The 15,597-nt window shown below is 41.8% G+C and overlaps 1 protein-coding gene across 9 annotated transcripts in view; it reads left to right on the top strand.

Moving 5' to 3' along the window:
- The window catches only part of LOC103115865 (histone-lysine N-methyltransferase EHMT1), a 130,960-nt gene that overhangs the window by 73,350 nt on the left and 42,013 nt on the right, over positions 1–15,597 (top strand). For 8 of the 9 annotated variants that reach the window (XM_060184415.1, XM_060184419.1, XM_060184416.1 and 5 more), the window contains 2 exons: positions 10,819–11,375; positions 14,147–14,318. In XM_060184415.1, coding sequence (XP_060040398.1) covers positions 10,819–11,375; positions 14,147–14,318 — 729 coding nt within the window. Of the gene's footprint in view, positions 1–4,014; positions 4,347–10,818; positions 11,376–14,146; positions 14,319–15,597 lie in introns of all 9 variants that reach the window. The other variant, XM_060184418.1, reaches the window with a different exon arrangement.

Genomic DNA, 15,597 nt, shown 5'->3' with positions numbered 1-15,597 from the left:
TTTGTTAGGGTTTGCTGTATAGTACCCAGTATCTTGTAAATAGCTGTGCCACTGGTTGCCTCTGATCTACTTGGTCTAGGCTTTTGAGAGAGTCTGCATATCAAATACACAGCCTATATATTAAGACTCAGTCTGTGTTTTAAAAACTTTGAGACATACAATTAATTTTCCCCCTCTCATATTAATTAACTAGTGATTTATATGACTACACTTTACTAGAAATGTACATAAACACCATTCCCACCACCAAAAGACTGTGTCCCATCCCACCCACCCACCCCCCACCAGCCCAGGAAGCCGCATGTCTACTCCTCACCACAGGATTTTACTTTGGTGCTCTACTTTCAATTTAGTCAGATCCTGCTTTTTTTAGTTTCCCTTTCAGCTCTTCTTTCTCAGCTTCTGTTGATGAGTTGGATCATTCCATACTCATCTTTATCTTTCTAACTTAGCTCACTTAACATAATTCCTTCTAGCTCTGTCCAAGATGGGTCAGAGAAGGTGGGTTCATTGTTCTTGATAGCTGTATAGATATTTTTCTTTTTTAAAAATTTATTAGGGGATTGTTTACAGTTGATAGTAAAATACAATAGTTTCTACATGTATAACATTTCCATATAATAATACAACCCCCACTAGGTCCTCCTCTGCCATCATGTTCCAGGGGGTATATATTTCATACCCACACATGATGTGTGTAAGTCATTGCTCCTACACCAAAGTCTTGTTACCTCCTTCCCATATTTTAAAAAATTATTTACTTATTTATTTCTGCAAATTTCTTTCCTCTTTTCCCTCCTTCCAGTATTATCACTGGAACTTAGTGCTGGCACCATGAGTCCACTGCTCCTGGCAGCCATTCTTTTTCTATTTTACTGGACAAGACAGAGGAAAATCGAGAGGGAGAGAGAAAGACACCTGCAGCCCTGTTTCACCACTTGTGAAGACACACACACACACACACACACACACACACACACACCACAGATGTGGAACCAGTGGCTCAAACCAGAATCCTTGCATGTCCTTCTATGTGTGCTTAACCTGGTGCTCCACTGCCTGACACCTATTTCTGTGAATTTCTATCTGATTTTGATGTCAGGATTAATGAGTCAGAAAATATTACTTCCTATATTATTTCCTGGAAGAGATTGTATAGAATTAATATTTTTACAAATATTGGATAAAATTTGGCAATGAAACAAACCACCTGGCCCTACATTTCCCGTTTTAGAAGAAGAATTTTAACTACAGGGGCTGGGCAGTAGCACAGCAGGTTAAGTGCACATGGAGCAAAGCGCAAGGACCAGCTCAAGGATCCTGGTTCAAGCCCCTGGCTCCCTACCTGCAGGGGGGTTGCCTCACAAGCGGTGAAGCAGGTCTGCAGGTGTCTGTCTGTCCTATCCAACAACAATGATAAAGAAAAAGGGCAACAAAAGGGAAAAAATAGGGAGTAGGGCTGTAGCGCAGCGGGTTAAGCACAAGTGGTGCAAAGCGCAAGGAGCGGAGTAAGGATCCCGTTCAGCCCCCGGCTCCCTACCTGCAGGGGAGTCGCTTCACAGGCAGTGAAGCAGGTCTGCAAGTGTCTATCTTTCTCTCCCCGTCTCTGTCTTCCCCATCTCTCTCCATTTTTCTTTGTCCTATCTAACAATGACGACATCAATAACTACAACAATAATAACTACAACAATAAAAAAAAGGACAACAAAAGGGAATAAATATTTAAAAGGTGGGGGGAATAGCCTCCAGGAGCAATGGATTCATAGTGTAGGCACCAAGTCCCAGCAATAACCCTGGAGGCAAAAAAAATAAGAATCTTAACTACAAATTTTATTTCTTTATTCATTGTAGTACTAATTTAGTTATTTCTTTTGGAGTGAACCTTGGGTCTTTTTGTTTGTTTATTTTTACACCTTACTAATGTGATGCTTTAGTTTATTTGGCTTTAGACTTGTTTAATAGTATAAGCTCATAAAAACCATATGTCCCTTTACATACAGCTTTATTTAGCTGCATCTTACAAATTATGGTATGTTTTTTTGTCTTTTTTAGTCTGTTTAAAATGTTTTATGATTTCCTGCGGTTTCTTCTTAGACCTGTAAGTTCTTTAGAAGCATAATTTATAAGATATAATTTACAACTATTTATAGGTGCATACTTTGTGATTTTAGTCCTTCAAATTTTTGTTTTATTAGGCAAGCCCATGGCATTTCTCTCAGTGAATAGTCAGTTGATGTACATTTATACAATAATGTTCTGTTTTAAGATGGAACATTTTATATTGTCACTGTTGTAGTTAGATAACTTTATTCAAGTTTTCCACATTCTTACTAATTTTCTAACTTCCTCTCTCAATTGCTCTTACGAATTTTCCTACTTTAATTTTTTTTTTTTTTTTTTGGCGGGGGTGGTGGGACAGAGAAATTGAGAGAGAAAGAGAAGGTAGAGAGGGAGTGAGAAGGATAGACACCTGCAGACCTGTTTAACTGCTTATGAAACAACCCCCCTGCAGGTGGGAAAAGGGGGTTGGGCTTGAACCAGGAGGTGTAACACTGCCAGGCCCCTTACTTTCAATTTTCAATTCTGTTGCTTTATTCTTTTGTATAATTTGATACTTTTGTTTCAGGTATATAAACATTTAGGAGTGCCATGCCTTTGTGATGAATTGACCGTTTTATTGTTATGAGTAATCTTCCTTTTAATCTTTTGTGATATTCCATCCTCTGCATAGGACTTACACAGTGTATTTTCCTCATACCTTTATATTCAATATCTGTGTTTTCAAATATATATTTATGTGGTGGTGGTTTGTTTGTTTGTTTGTTTTTTTGGTTTATCGAAGTAATGCAGTTGCTCTTACTTTTTTTTAAATCTGGTCTGATAATCTCTGCCTTTTTAGTGGAGTGTTTAGAACATCAATTTGTTTTGACTGGACTATATTGACTTGTTTTCTCGGGGTTTTTTTTTTTTTCCCTTTTGTTCCTTTTCCTTTCAGTGATTGCATTTTTTTTGGCTTCCATATTTTTCTTTTTGGCTTGACTAGTTGTTTTCTTTTCCCCCCAATGATTCTTTATAGCTTTTTACTAGTTATATCGTTTTCATCTCTCTTCCCTTTTCAATATTTTTTCTTGGGCTTATATTATTAATCATATTTGTTGCTTTGTTTTATGCCCACCAAGCGTTCTACCTATGCAGTTCTGCTGTTCTTGGTGCACTTTCCCCCCTTTTCTTTTAATTCAGATAGAGAGAAAGAAGTAGAGACATCATAGTACCACTCCGCTGTCCATAAAGTGTCCCCTATGTCTATGTGGTGCTCCCATGGTGGTAGAAATTCAAACCAGGTCCTCAGGCAATGTGTATTCCACCAGGTAAACTCTCTCCTGACTATAATATTCATTTTTTAAATATTCATCTTTAATTAGTATCTCTCTTTTTCTCCCCCCTTTCAGATACATCTTCTTCTTCTAGCGTTTGCCCTTCTTCCGTAGCCAGTCAACAGGTCAGGTTGAAAGCTGTCAGGAGCTGAATCCATGTGGATTCAGTCGGCTAGGAAGGATCGTCAGTTTCCCCAATGAATGGGTACTCACGGGATGCACCACAAGAAGGTCGATCCAATGCATCCCTTCAGATACATGATGCTAGGCCTTGAGTATACATGTTCCCATTGCTCCTAGACTGACATTGTCATTGTTTTTATATTATTTGTTTTTTTTTACATTGCAAAGAGACAGAGCCACAGTACTTTTCCTCCATCCATGGAGCTTTCCGAGGTGTGTGGGGTTGGTCTCAGGAAAGTTTCATTTCACATGCTGTATTTTTAATTCTTACAGACTCTGCTGGGATTCTTTTTTTTTTTTTTTTTTTTTTTTGAGATTATTTGTTTTTGGACAGAGATTGGGAGAGGAGGGGAAGATAGAGAAGGAGAAAAACAGGGACTGGGTGGTTGCACACCTGGTTGTAAAATGTCTTATACAACAATACACTGAAGTGCTAAAAAATGTATTTTACAAACAGGCCAAGAAGAGATCAACTGTGGTTATAAATTTATCAATCAAATACCTTGGAAATGCCCAACAATCTAGTTGAAAAAGAAAACATAAGCAACCAGCATCACAATCTTCCAGCCGTACTGTTCTAAATATCTTAACAGAGATTAAAAGATGCAAAAAGGGGAACACAGCCCACAGTGACAAGAAAAAAACTGAATAGAACACCCAGAAAGGATAAGAGATGATGGAACTACCAGATCTGAATGTCAAAGGACATTTTACTTGGATAACAGAATTTAGCCTTACTAATAAGGTGGCATTAGTAACTTGCATGCTCATCTAAGAACTCTTCACCTGGTAAGATGACTTAATACTAAATTTTTTTTTTTCTGTATGCTAAGACTACATTTTTTTTTTTTTAAGAAAAGAGACATTAACAAAACCATAGGATAAGAGGGGTACAGTTCCACACAATTCCCGCCACCCGATCTCCACATCCCATCCCCTCCCCTGATAGCTTTCCCATTCTCTATCCCTCTGGGAGCATGGACCCAGGGTCATTGTGGGTTGCAGAAGGTGGAAGGTCTGGCTTCTGTAATTGCTTCCCCACTGAACATGGGCGTTGACTGGTCAGTCCATACTCTCAGTCTGCCTCTCTCTTTCCCTAGTAGGGTGGGTCTCTGGGGAAGCAGAGCTCCAGGACACATTGGTGGGGTCGTCTGTCCAGGGAAGCCTGGCCGGCATCGTGCTGGCATCTGGAACCTGGTGGCTGAAAAGAGAGTTAACATACAAAGCCAAACAAATTGTTGAACAACCGTGGACCTAAAGACTGGAATAGTGCAGATGAAGTGTTGGGAGGTACTCCCTGCAGGCTCTTGTGTACTTCTGCTTTCAGGTATATATTTTTCCCTAGCTTATGGGCATGTGTGAACATATGTTCTGTCTCAGGGGACCTGGACTATATCTAGGTTTGGGGACTTTATTGGGGTGTGGACTACCTGGAATGGAATTAGAGAATACTATGAAAGGAAAGGTCTCACCCGAGTGATGAAGCTGAAGGGTTGTCATTCCACACCTGAAGTGTCTGGACCCAGTCTGAAGTGAAGCATGCTGGGGTGGCACTCGTTGCATTGATTGGGTTGTGATCCGCAGATGCAATATTATTTGATTTGGATTGAGAGAAGCATGCAGGAAAATGGGCCCCAACCTAAGGTTCCAGGACTGGGAGAAATATAGGCTCTATAGTAGAAATGTGAGGTTCCTGCTGTCTTAGGGTTCAAGAAGACAATGGATAGTTATTGTTATTATCACATCATTTAGTGATTGGGTTAACTTTGAAAAGTCCCTTTGTTAGGGTTTGGGGTATAATACCCAACATCTTGTATATAGCTGTGCTACCAGTTGCTTCTGTTCTCCCTGGTCTAGGCTTTTGAGAGAGTCAACATATTAAGACAGCCTTCTATCTTTCTGCTGAGGTGTATCTCTACATTTATTTATTTCTCCCCCCCCTTTATTGGGGGATTAATGTTTTACATTCACCAGTAAATACAATAGTTTGTACATGCATAACATTTCTCAGTTTTCCACATAACAGTATAACCCCCACTAGATCCTCTGTCATCCTTTTCCAGGACCTGTACCCCCCCCCAACCACCCCATAGTCTTTGGTGCAGTACACCAGATTTCTTTCTCTCTCTCTCTCTCTTTTTCCCCCCTTAGTATATTTATTTATTTAATGAATCTCTCTCTCCTCCCTCCCCCTTCCCCCCCCCCCCACTGGGCACTGCTCAGCTCTGGCTTTTGGTGGTCCTGTACATTGAACCTGGGACTTCAGCCTTAGGCATAAAAGCCTTTTACAGACTATTATGCTAACCCTATTTATTGATTTCTTAACTATTTCTTTTTTCTTTCTCACCTCCACCCCCCACCCCCACCCTGGTATCACTAGGGCTCAGTGCCTGCACTACGAATCCACTATTCCTGACAGCCATTTCTTTCTTTCTTTATTATTATTTTTATTGATGTGTGATGTGTAAATATCTTCTTCCGTTTACTGGGTTGCCTGGTTATTCGTGTGTAGTTTGCTGTTGATGTATAGAAGCATTTTAGTTTCATGTAATCCCACTTATTTACTCTTGTTTTCATTTTCCGTGCCCAGGGGGTTGAGTCTCCAAATACATCTTTGATGTGAAGGTCCTGCAAAGTTTCAATAGCATTTTCTTCTATACATTTTAGGGTTTCTGGTTTACTGTCTAGATCTCTAATCTACTTTGATTTGACCTTGGTGTATGGTGTTAGGTGGTGGTCTAGTTTCACTTTCCTACATGTGGCTGCCCAATTTTCCCAGTGCCTTCTCTTGAAGAGACTTTCTATACTCCATTGTATGGTTTTGGACCCTTTGTCATATACAAGGTGGTTGTATATGTGTGGGCTTATTTCTGGACTTTCAGTCCTGCTCCATTGATCCAAGTGTCCATTTTTATTCCAGTACCAGGCTGTTTTGATTACTATTGCTTTGTGGTATAAAATGAAGTTGAGGAGTGTTAAACCTCCATATTTTTTCCCTTTTTCTCAGAAATGCTTTGGCAATACATGGCCTTTTGTGGCTCCACACAAGTTTTTGGACAGGTTGTTCAATTTGCTTGAAAAATGACATTGGAGTTTTGATAGGGCTTGCATTGAAATTGTAGATTAATTTTGGTAGAATGGCCATTTTCATAATGTTTATTAAGTTCTGGTTGCCTTAGTTATTACTCTTATCTTTTCCTAAATAGCTATGAAAAAGGGGGGGAAGGTTAGCCTACAGGATTTAGAAGTTTTATGACCTGTCATGACAAGATACACCATTGGGAGGTGTGGTGGGGGGACTTTCTCAAGACCTTTTATCTGGGGCTTCTCTTCTTCCTAGTTTGGTTAGTTAACTCTTTCTTTGCCATAGCATTCTCTTTTTTCTTTTCTATTTCAATTTTATTTTTTTAAGTATTTATTACTAATATGAGAAAACCAGAGTATCACTGTGGTGTATATGATGCCAGGGATAGAACCCAGTGCCCATCCCCTGAGATACTAAATTTATTTAAATATCTAATTTATCAATTTTCTTTTAGGGATTATGACTTTGGTCTCTAGACTCTTTGTCCATCCCTAAATGTTCTTCTCTTTAATTTCATAGTTTTTCATTTATATTTCTTTTTCATTTTTAGGACAAGGTTCATTTTATCGTTAATCTTTTGTACCAATTGTAAACTTAGCCATTGGTTCTGATAATTTGCTTACAGAAGCCTTTGGACTTTCTACTTACTCTGATTATGTCAGACATGATTAAAGTTGCTATTTCTCTCCAGTAAGAAGGTTCTTTGTTTCTTTTTCTTATTTGATTATACTAGCTACCAGATAACATTCAATGTTAATAGTACACATCTTTAATCCCATCTTTAAGAAGAAAACTACTATTATCTTCCACAGTCACTATTACAACACTCTGAATCCAAATGTGTGTTTTCCACACTGAGCCATTATGGACATTTGGGTGTTATTTGATCCCCATCTAACTTTGTCTCCCTGCAGTTACTATCAGCTCCACAGGTCAAGGGCTTAGCTTCATAAAGTAGCCTCCACATCAGACACCAGTGGTATATAAAGGGTCCCCACTCCTACTGGAGGTTCTTGAGGCTACCTCCTCAAGTCAGTTTTAGTATCATTTGCTGGAATTACCCACAGAACTTAGGAAAGCACCGTGTTTTCTTTTTCTTTTGCTAGTTATATAAAAAGAAACAGTTCAGGAAAAACCAATTGAAGGCAACATATAAGCTGGGTATAGAGAGGGGCAGGGGCCTCTCACCCTGTCTAATCCATGCAAATATGCTCACCAGCCTGATGCCATCTGGACCTGGTAGTTGGGAGGCTTCATCTAAAGACTAAATGGATTAAAACTTTAATTGCCAGCTCCTCTCCCACCCCTGAAACAGTGGGGTAAGACTGAGAGATCCAAGCTTTTGATGATTGCTTTTTCTTGATTACAATTTTTTCTTCTGCTGAGCATTCACTTCATTAAAACAAAAGGTACCTGTAAGATTCTGAGGGATTTTAGAAGCTCTGTGTGAACTGTGGACTGAGATAAGTCTATTTTTTGTTACATCATACCATATCACTGGGGTGGGGTGGTCCTAGCTTTTATGACTTAATGCTTTTGATATCTAACAAAAATTCCCCATTTTCTAGGCCACAGGTTTATTTTTCTATACATCCCCTGTGTAGCACTGAGGTTTTCATGCTATCCCAGGCATTGCTCCTCAGCCTTCAGCATGTAGTTGAATCAGCAGATTTTTTTGAGGTGATCCAGATGTGGTTACAAATTAGCAGAGCTGTCATGGAAGCAGGAATTGGTCTTTCTAATTAGCTTCAGCAGTTGGCCTGCTTGTACTGCTCTTCTTAAACCCACCCTGAGAAATTGGCTTTGTGTTTCTCCACTTTTGTGAGTGGCATCAGGGAGGCCCATCAGAACTTCCTCTATCTCGTGAACCTGCTTCCCCTTTGCCTCTACTATTCTCTTTTCATGATTTATTTTGTTATTTATGAAATGTTAATTTTCTCTTTACATTCTTGAAAAACACTGTAGCATTTTTCAATGCACTGATTGGAATTTCAATTAGAGTGTCATTGAATTTATAAGTTTAATTTGAGGCAGCTTGATGTCTTTGTATGCATTTCACCCATTCAAGATCATGCAATGCTTTTATTCACAAAAATCTCTTCTACACAGTCATTGAGTAATCTTGATTAAAAGTTTATGTACTTTGCAGTTTTCTGTCTTTTTTCTTTTCAATTTTTTTCCTTTTTTTTTTTTTTGGTCTCCAGGGTTATGGCTGGGGCTCAGAAAGAGTTAACTAACCAAACTAGGAAGAAGAGAAGCCCCAGATAATAGGTCTTGAGAAAGTCCCCCCACCACACCTCCCAATGGTGTATCTTGTCTTGACAGGTCATAAAACTTCTAAATTCCGTAGGCTAACCTTCCCCCTTTTCCACAGTTATGTACGAAAAAATAAGAGTAATAACTAAAGCAACCAGAACTTAATAAACATTATGCACTATGAATCCACTGCTCGTGGAGGCCATTTTTTCCCCTTTTGCTGCCCTTGTTGTTTATCATTGTTGTTGCTACTATTATTGCTGTTGTTATTGCTGTCATTGTTGTTGGATAGGATTGAAAGGGGAAGATGGCGGAGAGAATGGTCTGGGAGGTGGCGCAGTGGATAAAGCACTGAATTCTCAAGCATGAGGTCCTGAGTTCAATCCTCAGCAGCACGTGTACCAGAGTGATGTCTGGTCTGGTTCTTTCTCTCTGTCCTCTTCTATCTTTCTCATGGATAAATAAATGAAATATTAAAAAAAAGGGGGGGGGATAGATAACTGCAGACCTGCTTCACAACTTGAGAAGCAACGAACCACCCCACCCCCACCCCCCGTGCGCTACAAGTGTAGAGCCAAGGGCTGGAACCCGGATCCTTATGCCCGTCCTTGTGCTTTGCGCCATGTGCACTTAAGCCTCTGTGCTACCTCCCAGCCCCCATTTATAGTTTTCATGCCTTTTGTGAATGGTATCTTATTTTTTTTCCTCTTAAATTTTCTTTTTTAAAAAAAGATTTTACTCATCTTTATTATCTTTATTTTATTTATTGGATAGAGACAGCCAGAAATCAAGAGAGAAGGGGGTGATAAAGAGGGAGAGACAGAGAGACACCTGTAAGAGCTTTCCCCCTGCAGGTGGGGACTGGGGGCTCGAACCTGGCTCCTTGTGCGTTGTAACATGTACACTCAACTAGGTGTGCCACCACCTGGACCTGGCCCCCTCTCTTATATTTTCTAAGTAATACCAGTACAGAAAAATGCTCTGGTTTTTGTATCTTGATTTTTGAACTCAGTATTTCTGTTGCATTCTTACAATTTAATTGTTCATTGTTTCCATTTTCACTTTTATATGTTTTTGTTGTCACTGTGGCTTCACCATTCTGAGTCCACTTTTTCATGTAGAGAGAAAGGAGGGTGAGACCACAGCACCCACACCTCCCCCAGTGCCATGGGGGCCAGGTGCTCAAACCTGGGCCACCTGTTTGTCAAAGTAGAAACCTTCCCAGGTGAATTATCCTGCAAACCTAATGGGCTTTTTGAGAGAATCGTCTTATAGACTAGGGTTCCAAAAATGTGTTGTCTTTTTTTATTTTGTCCCCCATTTTCTCTGAGTTTATCCTTCTGAAATTACTCCTGAAGCCTGTTCTCCCATCCAAGTACTAACTAGGACTGACCCTGCTTAGCTTCCGAGATCAGATGAGATAGGACGTCTACAGCCATCTAGGGTGGTATGGCTGTAGACCTGAAGCCTATTCTCTAGCTCTAAATCATGTTTAATTTTATTTTACTGGCGGTTGTATTAAAATATATCATGCATTTTGAAATGTGATTTTTGAATAATTTATTCAACAAGTAAGGAGTTTTGTTTTGTGCCTCTGGTCTTAGATTGTGTCTCTGAGGCAGTACTGTGGTCTGTCTGTGTGTCTGTCCCCTTTTCCTCCACCCCCACAAACACACACACATGAATAGGCAGCTGGCATGCGAGTTCAGCACTGACACTCCTTAGGACCAGATCTTGCCCAGACCTAACTGCCTTTCAGTTAACTGTCCACAGCATAATTGTATATCAAATCTGTTTGGACTTAAGTGGTTGTTTGCATGTGGGATAGTCCCTGAGCCACTCATTGAAGTCATGGCTCTTGGCTGGCATGTTTGGGCAGGATGGTGTCTGCAACACTGATTCTCTGTTCTCTGTTCACAGAGGTCTCTATGGCTGCTGATGAAGGCTCAGCAGAGAAGCAGGGAGGAGAGACCCCTTCAACTACAGATGGTGAAGCCAACGGATCCTGTGAGCAGAGCGATGCAAGCAGTCATCTAAATGCAGTGAAACATACTCAGGAAAGTACAAAAGTCAGCCCACAGGAAGGCTCTAAGAAGCTAGCCCGAATATCGGAAAATGGGATTTCAGAAAGAGACATAGAAGTGGGGAAGCAAAACCACGTGAGAGCGGATGACTTCACACAGACTTCCGTCATTGGGAGCAATGGGTTCTTCCTGAGTAAGCCCACCCTGCAGGAGCCGCCCTTACGGATTACCAGCACTTTGGCTTCTTCACTTCCTGGTCATGCTGCAAAGACCCTTCCCGGAGGAGCTGGCAAGGGGAGGACTCCCAGTATGTGTCCCCAGATGCCAACTACAGCACCAGCCAAGCTTGGGGAAGGCAGCAAAGACACAGAAGAAAAGAAGCCCGCGGTTCCTGGTGCTGATGTCAAGGTTCACAGGGCACGGAAGACCATGCCTAAGTCCATCCTGGGTCTGGTAATGATGCCTGGGGCTGCTTCAGTGTCTGTCTTCCCTTTGCTTTGTGTTCTTTTGTTGTCACAGTGGCAAGTGGATTTTTGTTGCCATAAGGGGGAAGGCCATTAAATGGCATTGGTCATCTGACAAGCGGTTTGCAGCTAGGAAGGCTCCAGAGATGCTTCTGGTGGTTCACATACAAACCACACTGTAGATGAGTCTCTCAGTCCTCTTTCTGGGGCCAGGTCCCCTTCCAGTTTCCCAGTGGCCACTAAGTCAGGATGCGTCTGATGTTTTCAGAGATCACTTCACTGCTGTGGGCCTCTAGGAACATTCATTCCAGCTAGCAAAAGCTCAGTGGCTGTCTTCACTTGTCTTGTGGGGAAAGTTGGTCAAGTTGAAGTACATAGAAATGAAGTAACAAAGGCCTGTGTTACAGACTGTCCTGCCTCAGGGCTTACACTGAGGACTGACACATTCTGAGCACCTCAAGATGCATCTTTTGCTACCCAATTGGCTTTTTTCTCTTCTTTCTTGCCCCATAGAATGCACTTACTCAAAATGTCTCCCAGTTTTCTATTGATTTAGCTAGGAGTGATTTCTGAGTTTATATTACATTCCCCTGGGATTTCTTACTCTTGGCATTGATAGTGATCATTACAAAACCAATCTGATTGTCGTGAGTAGGCCTCTGTCTCCAGCTCTAAACAATGCTTTGTACAGCTTTTCTTTCTGTGGAGCTCTAGAGATGGACCAGGGAACTTCCATCTCCATGGATAGCACCATACCTTTCTGCTTCCTGATCTGTTCTTTAGCCTTTTATGATTTTTCCTGTTTACTTCTTAGAATGATATTTTTTTTTTGGCAATTACTATTTTCATGTCCCATATCTTTGATTAGTTCTTCCAAGGGGGAAAAAAAACTGTTCTTAGCTATATGTTAATTTTATTTTTTCAAAAGATGTTATAATTCTTTTACTGTCTGTGTTACTAATCTGTTTCCCCAGTGGAAATTTTGTTTGGACTTCCTCTTTGGACTTCTTCCTCCCAGGAGTGTGCCCATTTGTCCCTTTGATTTCCGTATAAGTACCGATTGCACCACTGGAGCTCCTCCCTGTGATTTCCTATTGTGTGACTGTGAGCTCTGTGTATGTCTTCTGTTGTCTGCCTGCAGTCATTGTGAAGGAATTGTGGGTGTGCTGTGTGACCCCAGGGACCCAGTGACTGCCTGATGTGTAGTCTTCTGGAATGGTTTAGGTGGGGCACTTCCTGGTCCTAGTCTGCCAGTAGCTGGTCTTGTAGGCTAGTATGGGGCTCCTTGTGTCAAGGATAGGTCTTAGTATTCTGTACCGAGAATAGGCTAGCAGGAAGGGTAGTGAAAGAGCATGTTCTCAGCCATGTGTAATGGGTCAAACAGTTGCTATCAGAGGCAAAATAAGGGCAGCCAGGTGAAGTCAGGTGCAGAGCCCCAGACAGGAGAGATGCTGAGCCTGGAAGGAGCATGGTGAGTCCTTATGCAGCCAGCCCCACTATGCATCTCAGACACCTTCGTCTTCCCAAACTGACATGCTGTACCCACTTTACCCCAGTACCTACTTCTACCCACTCTCTGCTTCTAGGGTCTGACTGCTTTAGGGACCCCACAGAAGCAAGACCCTACAAACTGACTTACAACAGCAGGTCTGTGAGCGAAAAACAATTTTAAAAATGTGTTGTGACATATATGCCATTTGGGGGTGTTACACAATATAGCTGATAAACTAGAATAGAGCTTAAAGGACCTCATTTAAGACCCTGACACTTTTGAGAGTTTTTGATATGGCCCACTTGAGGTATTTCATAACACAGTAATATTCTCTTTGCTGAGACAGGCTTTGACTAACTTTCTACAAAGAGCTGTATAAAAAATATTTCAGGTTTTGCATGCACGTTGTTGCTGCTGCTTTCATTTCCCCCTCTTCTTTCATCTTTTTTCCCTTCCTTCCTCTTCTGCTGATTCCTCATTCTCTCTTTCCTCCCTCACCTTGTCACTCTTCCTCTTCTTTTCTCTCTTTAAAAAATGTAAACACAAGAGTCGGGCAGTAGCGCAGCAGGTTAAGTGCACGTGGTGCAAAGTGCAAGGACCAGTTCAAGTAACCCCATTCAAGCCCCCAGCTCCCCACCTGCAGGGGAGTCGCTTCACACGCGGTGAAGCAGGTCTGCAGGTGTCTATCTTTTTTCCTCTGTCTTCCCCTCCTCTCTCCATTTTTCTCTGTCCTGTCTTAATGATGACGACATCAGTAACAACAACAGTAGAAAAGGGCAATAAAAGAGAAAATAAATAAATAAAAAGAAAGCACTCTCAGGAAAACAAATAAATAAAAATGTAAACACAAGATCAACAATATGGATCACCTTGGTAGTGTCCTTGCTGTGTTAATACACTCAAACCCAGGTTCCAGCCAGACCCCAACTGTACTGGCCTCCATAGTAGCTACTGTGATACCCCCTTCCCACCTTCTCTCTCCCTCCTCTATCTGAAAAAGTCAGCCTAGAGTAGTGAGGTTCAAGCAGTGGCACAAAAAAGTTAAATGTAAGTACCATGCTTAACTTTCAGATGCTGAAATGAGGAGTGGCCAGGCTTTGCTAGGAGCTTTCTTTGATGGCAGTAGGCTTTCAGACTTTGTCCTCTTTCTCTCATAGTAACTCAATGGAGGGGAGTTTATGAGGAAAGGGGCTGTGCTTTAGGGGCATGTCATTTCAATGACCATCTGCTGTGCATAATTATAGTCATTAATTTTCTTTATTTTGAAGCATGCAGCCAGTAAAGATTCCAGAGAAGCTCGAGAGCACGAGGAGCCAAAAGAGGACATGAACACAAGCATTTCTGATTTTGGACGACAGCAGCTTTTATCCCCCTTCCCATCCCTTCACCAGTCGCTACCTCAGAACCAGTGCTACATGGCCACCACAAAGTCACAGACAGGTAAAGGAGACCTATCACCACTTTGCTCTGGGGTGTGTGAGAGAGCTCTGTGGGCCTGTCAGTGATGTGAGCTCTTGATGACTCAGTGGACCTGCATAGGAACATGTCTGGTGCTTGATGTGCTCTCTGCTTTCACCATGAAGATTGTACTAATATCTTACTACTTTGCTCAGTTGGTTAGAAGATTCTGGATGTGAGAATTTTCAGTTAGAGATACTGTGGTTTATGGAGACTCCAAGGGTAAAGTCCCAGAGAAGAGTTGTTGCTTCTAGTTTTTTCCAGCTGCCTTCCTGTGGGCAGATCTCCTCACTCCCCTCAGCTCACTTCTGTTGCTGGTCATTTGGGGGAGTGGATGAGTATTTGATTCCTTATAGGGTATTTTGTAAGGGGGCAGTGGGATATGGGAAGATACTAGAGCATCCATGCTTCTTGCAAAGGGTCTTCCTGTAGCGTGACTACAGTATGGTTACCAGAACCAGGAAATCTGTGATTGCTCACTTGTCTTCCTGCCTTACTCTTATTACTTATTATATATATAACATATGCATTTGTGCTGTGGATGTCCTATAGGGAACAAGGAGCCAGGTTACACACCAGGGTCCTCAAACAATTAGTGTGCCACTCGTGATCTAGAGCATTGGATTGTCTGTTTCCCGGGGTCAGGCTCAGATTGGGGAGTGTCCTCAGGAGTCGTGACTGTGTGACCCTCCAAAGCCAGGCCATCTCTGCAGGTTCCTGGGCTGTATAGCTGCTGTTGTGATGAGTGTTTCCTGAGAGAAGAGCATATTCCCTCCCTTCCCTCTCCCTTCCCCTCTCCTTTCTTCCTCTTTGTTTTCCTCCTCCAGGGTTATTGCTGGGGCTTGGTGCCAGCACTACAAATCCACTGCCCCTGGCAGCCATTTTTCCATTTTATTGGATAGGACAGAGAGAAATTGAGAAAGGAGAAGGAAAGATAGACACCTGCAGATCTGCTTTGCCACTTGTGAAGCATTCCCCCTGCAGGGGAACCCTTGTGCGGGTTCTTGCACTTAGTACTATGTGCACTTAACCATGTGTACCACTGTCCAGCCCCTCATGCCTAGCTTTTCATAGCACCTCACCCACATGGTGACTTCAGGGCTACTTTCTAGCCCTCTCCCTTTGTTTGCCCAGTGTTTCCTGAAAGACAGTCCCTCTTCTCCTCCCACTCTGTGTTTATGTGCAGGATCAACTCAGAAATGCTTATTGGAGCCTCTGGTGTAGCTTATCACTGTCCTTCTGTAGTTCACTCAGGTTTGAC

The sequence above is a fragment of the Erinaceus europaeus genome, unplaced genomic scaffold (assembly GCF_950295315.1).
Source record: "Erinaceus europaeus unplaced genomic scaffold, mEriEur2.1 scaffold_314, whole genome shotgun sequence".
NCBI lineage: Eukaryota > Metazoa > Chordata > Mammalia > Eulipotyphla > Erinaceidae > Erinaceus > Erinaceus europaeus.
This window is presented reverse-complemented; position numbering and strand designations above follow the sequence as displayed.